The 12,311-nt window shown below is 39.6% G+C and overlaps 1 protein-coding gene across 8 annotated transcripts in view; it reads right to left on the bottom strand.

Annotated features, from left to right (window-relative positions):
• Nucleotides 1-12,311, bottom strand: part of PRELID2 (PRELI domain containing 2) — an 88,934-nt gene that overhangs the window by 13,972 nt on the left and 62,651 nt on the right. The window contains exon 8 of one of the 8 annotated variants that reach the window (XM_064277744.1): nucleotides 9,881-10,324. The exons of the other annotated variants lie outside the window; for them this stretch is intronic. Within the exon in view, the coding sequence (XP_064133814.1) occupies nucleotides 10,320-10,324 (5 nt within the window). The 3' untranslated portion in view covers nucleotides 9,881-10,319. Of the gene's footprint in view, nucleotides 1-9,880; nucleotides 10,325-12,311 lie in introns of those variants that run through there. 8 annotated transcript variants of the gene reach the window in all.

Raw genomic sequence — 12,311 nt, forward strand, 5'->3', positions numbered from 1 at the left:
ACCTGGCCAACTGACTGGAAGAGATCCATATTTATGCTTATTTCCAAGAAAGGTGATCCAACTGAATGTAGAAATTATCTAACAATATCATTAATATCACACACAAGCAAAATTTTGCTGAAGATCATTCAAAAGCGGCTGAAGCAGTATATCAACAGGAAACTGCCAGAAATTCAGGCTGGATTCAGAAGAGGATGTGGAACCAGGGATATTATTGCTGATGTCGGATGGATCCTGGCTGAAAGCAGAGAATACCAGAGGATGTTTACCTGTGTTTTATTGACTATGCAAAGGCATTCGGCTGTATGGATCATAACAAGTTACCGATAACATTGTGAAGAATGGGAATTCCAGGACACTTAATTGTGCCCATGAAGAACCTCTACATAGATAAAGAGGTAGTTGTTCAAACAGAACAAGGGGATACTGCTTGGTTTAAGGTCAGGAAAGGTGTGTGTCAGGGTTGTATCCTTTCACCATACCTATTCAATCTGTATGCTGAGCAAATAATCTGAGAAGCTGGACTATATGGAGAAGAACAGTGCATCAGGACTGAAAGAAGACTCATTAACAACTTGCAATATGCAGATGACACAATCTTGCTTGCTGAATGTGAAGAGGACTTGAAGCACTTACTGGTAAAGATCAAAGACCACAGCATTCAGTATGGATTACACCTCAACATAGAGAAAACAAAAATCATCACAACTGGACCAATAAGCAACATCATGAAAAATGGAAAAAAGATTGAAGTTGTCAAGGATTTCATTTTACTTGGATCCACAATCAACAGCCATGGAAGCAGCAGTCAAGAAATCAAAAGATGCATTGCATTGGGTAAATCTGCTGCAAAAGACCTCTTTAAGGTATTGAAAAGCAAAGATGTCACCTTGAAGACTAAGGTGCGCCTGACCCAAGCCATGGTATTTTCAATCACACCATATGCATGTGAAAGCTGGACAGTGAATAAGGAAGACCGAAGAAGAATTGACGCCTTTAAATTGTGGTGTTGGTGAAGAATATCAAATACACTGTGGACTGCCGAAAGAACGAACAAATCTGTCTTGGAGGAAGTACAACCAGAATGCTCCTTAGAAGCAAGGATGGTGAGACTTCACCTCACATATTTTGGACATATCAGGAGGTATCAGTCCCTGGAGAAGGACATCATGCTTGGGAAGCAGAGGGTCAGCAAAAAAGAGGAAAATTCTCAACAAGATGGATTGATACAGTGGCTGCAACAATGGGCTTAAGCATAACAATTGTGAGGATGGCACAGGACCAGGCGGTGGTTTGTTCTGTTGTACATATGGTCACTATGAGTTGGAACCGACTCAACGGCACCTAAAAACAACAACAAGAATATGACATGATCCTGCTTCAACCCTCCAAGGGTATGTCACTGCTCTTATAATGAAACCCAAACTCCTCATCACGGCCACAAGGCTCTGTATGATCTGGTTCCAGCCCATTCCTTCAATCGCAGTTTCCTCATTCTCCCGTCACCACCCTACAGCCATACAGGCTTGCTTTCTACTCCAGGAAGATGCTCAGTTCCTTCTTTGTCACTCACTATTCCCTCTAGCAAGAACAGCTCCCAGATCTTCACATGGCAGGCTAGCTGCTTGCAATTTTCAGATCTCAACCCAAGCAGCACCCCCTCAGAGACTTGCCTGAATGCCCTCAAAACAACAGCCCAGCCATAGTCTGTATGTCATCACCCTGCCATACTATCTTTGCACCACTCATCGCTATAGGAAATGATCATTTGTGTTTGTATTTCATACTGTCTGTCACCCTGCCCCCAGCCCGCTTGAGTCTAAGCTCCATGAGATCAGAGAGAGACCTGGCAGCGTTCACAGCTGAATCCCCAGAAACTACACTAGAACCCAGCACATAGTGAACATCACTGTGCATGAATGAATGAACGAATGAATCTCCATTGAGTTTCCTTGTCAAAAGTAAGAGAAACACTGCTCAGAGCTTCTCCAGGAAGAGATTTTTTTGTCACAATAAAGCATTTTTAAACTAATGCTATCCATTTCTTTCAGATTCATAAGATCCTCATCTATAAAATTGGTATAACACCAAATAGTAATAACAATAAAATTTTTTAGAAACATATTGTGTGCCAAGCACTGTGCTGACTGCTTTATCTGCATTAATTTATTTTATCCTCCCAGCTGCCCAGCAGGAGTATTATCTTCTTTATTCTAGATGAGACAGAAGCTCAGAGAAGTTAAACATCCTGTCTAAATTCACACAGTAAATAAGAAGCAGAGGCACGATTTGGCCTAGGCAATTAGGCCTGAGAGCCCAGGATCTTATACCACCAGGAGATGGGGAAGGGGAGGTTTAGATGAGATTGTGTGTGAAAATACCTGTTGTAACACTGGGTACATAACAGGTGCTTTTTCTCCCCATCCTGATTGCTTATGTTCCAAAAGCTTGATAAATCATATTATTTTAGTCCTGCCACCAAACAAAAAGGAATCATTCCTAGTACACGAATCAATATTTAATCACATCTACAAATTATTCTAAACACATTGCTTTTCATGTAGGAATATCCTAATGGAATGTATGACTTCAATATAACTTTCCCATAGTGGTTAATGAACTCTCGAGTAAGATTCATTCCATTTTGATAAGTAACTCAAAATCTTTAGGTGTACTGCAGAACATTAAACTGATATAATAACTCAGATGACTTTGCTTCACATTATAAAGCTTTCTCTCTCCTTAAGGAGAATATTTAATTCTCACAGTTTATAAAGAAGAAGAATATAGCCCCAAATAATAACGTCAAGACATTAAAAAGGACCTGATATTATCTAGTCCAGATAGGCAGTCCTCAGCAAAGGAATGAAAGTGGCCTATCTGATTTAGAGAGATGTCATGATGAAATATCAAAAAGAAAGATCACTAAGCCATTTCCATGGTGCCAATTTTCAAATAAACCCTGGCCTAACATGACCATTTTAGTAGCTGAAAAGCAGTGACAATGTGGTCATCGGTATTTTTCTGTTTCATAACATTACTTCTCCAACCCCAACGTGTCTCATTTAGTCTATTTTCATTTTGAAATTGAAAACATGTGACCTGTATATAATTTTATTTTTGCCTGACTTGGACTTCATGCAAAATCATTTGCTCACCACTGATCGAGGTCAGCTTTCCACCCAATGCCACAACCCATCCATGACATTTCTCACAACCAATCATCTATTGCCTGCTTAGAAACCTGTTTTGAGGAACAGGCAGATGCTGCTCTTGTTAGCTGATATCAAGTTGGCCCTTTACTCATGGCAATCTCATGTACAAAGGAATATAATACTGCCTGGTCCAGTGCCATCCCCATGGTTGGTTGAGAATCAGATCATTGTAATCCATAAGGTTTCCATTGGTCGATTTTTAGAAGTAGATTGCCAGGCCTTTTTTCCTAGTCTGTCTTAGTCTGGAAGCTCCAGTGAAACCTGTTCAGCATCATAACAGTACCAAGCTTCTACTCTCAACTGACAGACAGGTGGTGGCGTGCCTGAGGTGCACCGGCCAGGGATTGAACCCAGGTAATGTATTTAATGTACTCAGCATGATTCCTGGTGCACAGAAAATGCTCAGTAAATATTACCTGTTATTTTCATCTTTCCTATCACCCCTAGATGGGGTAAGAAGTTCCTAGACTTTTAAAAATGTTTTTAAAAGGCAAAAGATTAAGACATAAAGAAGTCTTAACATCTTTTGGTGAAATAATGTAATCATTTATTCGTGTGTTCATTAATTCAATAAATATTCATTAAGTACTATGTGCTGGAAGCTGGGGATCAAGTGGAGAGCCCCACACAGAAGCTAGCCACTTAGTGAGGGAGACAAAGAATGCATTCAAAGGATCATAAAAATAGCCACATACAATAAGAGTGCTTCAGGGGAACTTTTCTAAGGTTATGATGCAAGATATGAAAGAGACTACATATCAAGGTATTTCACATAGTCTCATTCACAATGGCAAAAACTTGCAAATAACCTCAATGCTCAATACTAAAGAAACAGTGAAATAAATTACTATGTAACTACTTAATGAAATATTATGCAGTCGTTAAAATGATGGCTTTGAAGTTTATGTAGTTACTATGAAAGGTATTTGGGATAAAATATTGCTTGGAAAAAGCAAGACATAAAATTGTACTGTAATTATGACTGTTTAAAATCTGCCATCAAAAGGACTGGAAATACACCAATTTGGTCATTATAGTTGAGTTAGAATGCAACAATAACAATGGTCATTTATGGTGCATTTATTGTGTGCCAAGGTATTTGAAGCACTTGTTTTTACACTATCTCATTCAATTCTCATACTCATAGTATAGGTGCTATTATTCACATTTCACCCAGACAGAGGTTAGGTTAGTGCATAGTCTCTGAGGGAGGACGGATGCAGCAATCTAAACCCAGGCAGGACCGACCCCAAAGACAGACTCATCATAACCACTAACCATCTGTCTATAATGTCATAATGGGAAAAATAAGCTTGTGCTTTCACTTTCTTGCATTTTTCTTTTCAAATAGTGACAATAATAACAACTGATCATTTACTGCGTGCCAAGTCCTGTCCTAAGCATTTTATTTATATTAACTCATTTACTTCTCACAAGAGCACTGCAAAGTAGGTTCCAACATTATTCTCACTTTACGGATGTGGAAAGTGAGAACCAGAAAATGAGGTGCTCACCCAAGCTCACACCGCTGGGTATTTTGCTGATTTCAAAGGGAGCTAGGGCAAATGAACAAAGATGGCTCTGCTAGAAGTATAATTTAAAATATTCATGTCCAAAAGAGTCTTTTCTGGGAGAAGTGCAACAATTTTTATCATAAAAATATTCCCAACATATCAAGAAGTGCAGAGAATTAAAAAAAAAAAACAGTTAATGTCTTTAAAGTCTGCATCCCCAGCAAAGGCCACTGATCAAGAAAATTTTTAATTATAGCTTTTAAATTCTTCTTAAACTGGGTATCATTATGAAAGGAGTTAATTAACTCTTTAAAAGCCACTGTTTTCCTTTACTAAGGAAATTCAGAGAAAAATAGAAAAAAACAGGTTAGCCAGAACCTAAAAAAGCTGGCCAAGGAATAAGGGATCCAATACCAGGCAGCAAATTGGAATCTGAGAAATTGGAAGTGACAAAAAAAAAAAAAGTCAATCCAACAAGCCTGGGCTCACTGGAAGCGATGCTTCCTTCTTTGCCTAACCACAGGCACATACCCCAGCCTCTTCCCCATCACCTCCCTGGGGCTCTGCCTATTCCCCAAAGCCCCGCAAAGGGTGGACACAATCAAAGAGGTCCTTCAGCAGGAGACAAGATTCCACCATAGAGTGAAGAGTCAGAATAAGAAATCACCACAGTCAGAGGGAGGAAGAAGGATCAAGGGGAACAGCTGGGCACCTCAGCTCAAGGAGCATTTAATTAGCATGCTTCAGGGCTTAAGCACACAAATGAAGTTTAATGATTGGATGTACCTTTAAGAAATGAAAGGACATTCACAATTCAAGTTACACTGCCCTGCATTCTATATTAACCCCTGACCTGAGGTGCCTGAATGACAATTTCCTGGCTTTACTGGTCAAACTAAGAGTCTTAATTTAGCACAAAGAGCCTAGCTGAATTCTCAGCCCAGTCCTACGAGGGCTGATACCTGTGACCTACGACATATATTGCACTTCAAATTCTCTTAGTGCATACAGTCCGCAGACGCATCCCTTATTTTTCTGGTATTCCAATGCAGCCTGGCCAAAGCCGTTTCAGCTTTCAATTCTATGCCTGCTTTACAAGGTGTGTGAAGATTTATAATGGCCACGAATTCCTATTTCCTCATTGTCTTTGAATTTAGCACAACACAATGAGAAAGCAGCTCAGAAAACTAACACATTGGTGGGAAATTCCATCCAGAATAATAGGCAGAACACCTCTCCCAAATCTCCAAAGATCCCTCTTTGCGGGTAGGATAAGAGGGCCATTAAGTAAGCAAGTATCACCGTAGGTGCTATGAAGGCAAGGACGTTCTCTCTGTAATGAATATTGACTTCAAGGTCATGTGTACAACCAATGCTGATGGGGAGAAGTCAGGTTCTTGTCTCATCTCCTCACCCAGCCTCACTGGGGGAAAGGATTCCATCCTATAGGTCACAGAATCAAGGCACAGGGCAGTTAAGAGGGTGGGCTCTGAAGTCAAACCACTTGAACTCAAACTCCAGGCCTGCCATTTATAAGCTGATGACCTTGTGCAAGTAACTTAACCTCTGTGTTCCCTCTGTTTCCTCATCTATAAAATGGATAAGTGGGAATAGCAGCAGACTCTACCTCAGAGGGTTATTGGGAGGACTAAACGTTCACAAAACAATACAGAGCTTAGTTCACAGTAAATGTTCAATAAATTACAGCTATTATATCTGTTTTTCTCCAAAGTTTCCAAAACAGTCCCTGTTTAAAAGAGGCATGGATTAAGAACAGGCCAACATATCCCTTCCTCAGCAACAATACCTCGAAGACCTACAGGCCTTTGTAATATGAAGCTTAACTCAAGTGAATATAAGATGAAACTGTAACAACCATACCACAGGCTTACCACTTCCTCTTGCGAACCAGTATTTCATAAAAGCATGTTTCTTCTTTTTATACATGTCATTAAAAGTGCCACTCCAGCCTTTGACCACCCACTTGCTATGTGAATGACCTCCAATGCTCTTGGATCTCTACTTCGCTTAAACTCCTGAATTTTTATGCAGACTTAAGGAATATTTATTTGTCAGACAAATAAAAATATCTTGATGTTTAGAGATTGGGGAAAAGAGGGGGATAAAAAGATCTTTCAACGTCAGAGCTGAAAGTGAGGTAACTAGTGAAGGTCAGAGCAACTAGTCCGAGTAATGTGGCCATTAAAGAACAGCAAAGAAACAGCCGGGGCCTAAGGCTCCTGACCTTGGTCCACGAACCCCTCATTGCTGTGTGCAGACACGCATTATGGTCACTACACAAATAACAACTTCAACACATCTGCAGCTCAAGAAACCACTTTCTGTCATTTCAGACAAGAGCTTAACCTCCCAGGTTTCATCTACTTTCATAGAAGGCAATGTCCCAGAATTTCAGCGAGCTGATTTAAGGGATTCCCAAAAGCTTTACCACTGAGCAAAGTCTATCACAGCAGGGATGAATTCAAATGAGCCATTGAGGGATTTGGGATTCCTAAGCCTAACAGTCAAGGTAATGGAACTGCTTTAAACTCAGGGGAAGGAACAAAAACTACACCACTTGCAGAATACCAGTACTCATTTTCGCAAAGATGTTTTCACTACAAAGGCTAGATTTCGTGGGACTTTACAACTCTAGGGATGATGGAAAGAAGAGCAGGGCTGATGACGGAGGTATGTAAGAAGACATCAGTTATTATCATTTAACTGATAAAGAAATAAGTTAAAAATCCGAATTCTTAGTAATATTCTCTTGATATCTAATAAACAAATATCAACCAAATCAATCTATTTGAACACTCAAGAATGGAAAGGGCTTAAAAAGTACTATCCACCAATAAAGACAAATGTAGAACTGGGAAATAAACTCTCTGGGACTAGAGGGAGAGAATATATCTCATCACTTCCTTTAAGTGGTTCAAGTGATACAAAGAATCTTGAAAGAATTCACATAAATAACAAGCAGAAAACACAAGTTTCCGATATATACTCCGCATACTGTTACGTTGGTGTTCTTATGCCATACTTTTGACTTTTCTATATTCTTTTGAATGATGGTATGATCTGCCTTTTTATTCTATCTATGAATTATTGGGTTTTGAAATGCCCGCTCTTTTTTAGGGTTGTGACTACCCATGCATGCATGTCTACTACGTATTCAGCTCACAGAGAAGGAATTGAGCATCTCACAGCAACAAGTCCAAGGCAACACAATTAAAAAGCTTGGAGAGGGACCGAGATCAAACAGTTAATGACAAAATCATTAACTTTGAATCATCTGTCTTCAGAGCAGGAATCAGACAACAGGAGCTAAAAATTTCATTTCTCCTTCACAAAAATCCTATAAGGTGAGAATAAACAGCCCTACTTTCCTAATGACAAATGGGAGCTCTAAGAGGTTAAGTCATTCATCTGAGGCATACATCAGAAAAAAAATGATAATGCCCAGTGCCAGCTAGTGGTGGAAGCTATAAATCAACCTAATACTTTTGGAAGAAAATTTGGCAGTAAGTATCAAAGGTCTTAAAAATGTGCATACTCTTTAACCTAGGAAGCAACCATAAATGTACACAAGGACTTATATTTGAGAATTTACCACAATGTTATTTATAATTGTGAAAAAATAGAAACCAATAATAACAGGTTTTATGCTGATGGAATATTATTCAGGCATCAAAATCATGTTTTTAAGGAATATGGAATGACACAGAAAAAAGGTTCGCAGTATAAATGAAAAAGTCAGACCACATAATATGTATAGAATAATCCTGATTTTGTTTTTAACCACCTCATACATACACATACGTATGCAAACTCACACATAAATACATGGAAAGATCTATACCAAAATGTTACATGTGGATATACTGAGTATTATAATTATGGATGACTCGTGTTTTCTTCATTGTGCTTTATCAAAATTTGATAAATTCATTATCAGTTTATCAAAAATTGATAATGAATACTAAATACATATGTAATTTGAAAAAGATACAAAAAATTATAAACTGTAACAATACATACTTGACCTATACTGCTGCATATCTAAAATTTTTGTTGAGGTGAGTATTTAAAAAGCTATCTATTTATAAAAATATACTTCTTAACAGAGAACTCTTTTTTATAATTTTTTTGTGTTTTAGGTGAAAGTTTACTATGCAAATTAGTTTCTCTCATTCAAAAATGTATATACGGATTATTTTGTGACATTGGTTGCAATCCCCATAATGCGTTAGCTCTCTCCCCCTCTCATTTTCCACCCTGGGTTCTCCGTGTCCATTCGCCCAGTTTTCTTCTCCCTTCCCGCCTTTTTATCTTTGCTTTTGGGCAGATGTTGCCCATTTGGTCTCATGTACTTGATTAAATTAAGACGCACGTTCCTCACGTGTATTGTTTGTTTTCTAGGCCTGCCTAATCTTTGGCTGAAAGGCAGACTTTGAGAGTGGCTTCAGTTCTGAGTTAGCAGGGTGTCAGGGGGCCATAGTCTCAGGGGTTCCTCCAGACTCCATCAGATCAGTAAGTCTGGTCTTTTTTAGTGAATTTTAATTTTGTTCTACATTTTTCTCCTGTTCTGCCCAGGACCTTCTATTGTGATCCCTGTCAGAGTGGTCAGTGGTGGTAGACGGGCACCATTTAGTTCTTCTGGGCTCAGGCTCGGGGAGGCTGTGATTCATGTGGTCCATTAGTCCTTTGGACTCGTATTTTCCTTGTGTCTTTGGTTTTCTTTATTCTCCTTTGATTTAAATGTGACGGGACCAATAGATGTATCTTAGATGGCCACTCACAAGCTTTTAAGACCCCAGATGCTACTCACCAAAGTAGGATATAGAATATTTTCTTTATGAACTTTTATGCCAACTGACCTAGATGTCCCCCAAGGCCATGGTACCCAGCTCTTTGCCCCAGTAACTCGGTCCCTCGAGGTGTTTAGATGTGTCCAGAAAGTTTCTATAACTTGCCTTGGTCTAGCTGTGCTGCCTTCCCCTATATTGTTTGCTGTCTTTCCCTTCACCAAAGTTAACTTGTCTACTATCTAGTTAATGATTTCCCCTCCCTGCCCCTCCCGTCCCTCGTAACCATCAAAGATTTTTTTTTCTTTAACAAAGAACTCTTAATGCTAATAATTACTGAGGTTTTTCTATGTGTGAGGCATGTTTTATGTATGTAATCTCACTTAATCCTTAAAGTAACCCGATGAAGTAGGACTACTATCACTGCATTTTAGAGACTAAGGAAATTAAGGGTCTAAGAGGTGAAGTAAGAAAACCAGATCATGGGTCAAGAAGCCTTTCTCTAAAACTTTACATTCACTCCTTGTGTTAAACATACAACTAAAACCTTGTTTCATACTGAACATTTCTAAAGGCTGAACATATCATGCTTTTGTTTCAGGAGTTGATACTTGGTATCTAATTGTCAGGATGTCTATAATTGGCCTTAACATATTTCAGCTCAGGCAGTTCATGTTATACTCCAGGTATTGTCACCGTTGCCTCATTGTAGGCTTCCACTCCAGGGGTTGTTTGTGTGCACTCTAGTCAGCAACCTCATTCTCCAGAGACTTCAGTTATCTTTACCCTTGAAAAACACCAGACAAAAAAAAAAACACCAGAGACTTTGATAATTATCATGATTGTTCAACTGTGATTTTCACTGGTGAAATTAGTGACTTGTTAACTAGCATAATGCAGGTTAGAAATGGACTGTCTTTTTTAAGGGGATTAAGCCCTTGGATAGTGCACACAGTTAAGTGCTCAAGTACTAACCCAAAGGTTGGCAGCTTGAGCCCACCCAGAGGCACCTTGGAAGAGAGGCCTGGAGATCTGCTTCCAAAAGGTCACAGCCTTGAAAACCCTGTGGAGAAGTTTTACTCTGCACATATGGGGTTGTCATCAGTCAGAATCGACTTACGGCAACTAACAAGAAGAGTATGTGGGGATTAGCTCAAAACTTTAGAGATACACCCATCCTTGCATGATCAGGGTGTAAGACTCTCTAGCAAGCCCCTCACCTTCAAATTTTAGGGATGGGACCCATAGTTTACACTTAAATGGTCCCACATCCAGCTCTGAGTAAGAGGATCCTGGTTGCCTGGTGCTATCCGTAAAATAGCTAAATCCTACCTTTGAAATATTGTCAGCTCTGCCTTTAGTGAACTGTGCATGCAATTCATGGTCAGAGCACCCAAAAGGGCAGAGATTTAATCACACTTACAGAACACACTGAGTAAACTATTTGTGCCTAAACTTACTGCCGTCGAGTTGATTCCGACTCATAGCAACCCTATGGGACACAACGGAACTGCCCCATAGGGCTTCCAAGGAGCACCTGGTGGATTTGAACTGCCATAACTCTTAATCATTACACCATCAGCATTTCCATTTGTGCCTATGTGCATATAAAAAAATTAATAGATGAAAAAATTGGGGAATGAATGAAGGTGATGGTTGAACAACACGATGAACATAATGTCATTTAACTGTACCTATGAAAATTGTTGAAATGGCAAATGTTTCATTATATACATATTTACCACAATAAAAAAAGAATTAATAAATATCTAAATATGTGACATAATTTCTTTATATGCCAGTGGTGAGGTTATGAGATGTGATTGACCCTTAAAAAAAATCCAAACCCTTTGCCGTTGAGTCCATTCCAACTCATAGCAACCCTATAGGACAGAGTAGAACTGCCCCATAGGACTTCCAAGGAGCAGCTGGTGGATTTGAACTGCCAACCTTTTCGTTAGCAGCTAATCTCTTAACTGCTGCACCACCAGGGCTCCTATTAACCCTTAAAAAAAAAAATCCATTGCCATCAAGTTAATTCAATTCCCAATATGTACCAAAAAGAACTGGACAGTTGTGCATACAACTTGGCATACAAATTGGCTCAGGTGGGCATTGTATGGAGCTTGTGACAGGACTTCCAATGATCCCCACCTCTGATTTTTATGCCCTTCTGTTATCCCCTTTAAGGAGCCTGGTGGCCCCGTGGTTAAATGCCCAGTTGCTAACCAAAAGTTCAGCAGTTTGAACCCAGCAACCACTCTGTGGGAGAAAGATGTGGTAGTGTGCTTCTATAAAGATTAAACCAAACCAAACCAGACTCATTGCTGTCGAGTCGATTCCGACCTTTTGGTTAGCAGCCATAGTTTGTCGTAGCTCTTAACCACTGCGCCACTAGGGCTCATCGGTAAAAATTACACCACTGGAAGCCCTATAGGGCAGTTCGACTCTGCCCTATAGGGTCGCTACAAGTTGGAATCAACTTAACAGCAACAGATATGGATTTCGTGTGGTAATCCCCTTCCTTTGACTGTAAGCTGGATCTAGTGACTCGTTAGTGAATAGAATATAGAAAAGATGAAGAGGTGTCACTTCTGTGATTAAGGTACAAAAGGCTTCCACATGCTAGCACTCTTGTCCTTTTGCTTGCTGCCATGTTGTAAGACACTCTATGGAGAGGCCCATACAGCAAGGAGCCAAGGGAAGTTGGATGAATTCTACCAGCAACTCTGTGAGCAGGTATGGAATAGAATACAATCCACTGAGCCTTCAGA

Source organism: Loxodonta africana, chromosome 2 (assembly GCF_030014295.1).
Source record: "Loxodonta africana isolate mLoxAfr1 chromosome 2, mLoxAfr1.hap2, whole genome shotgun sequence".
NCBI lineage: Eukaryota > Metazoa > Chordata > Mammalia > Proboscidea > Elephantidae > Loxodonta > Loxodonta africana.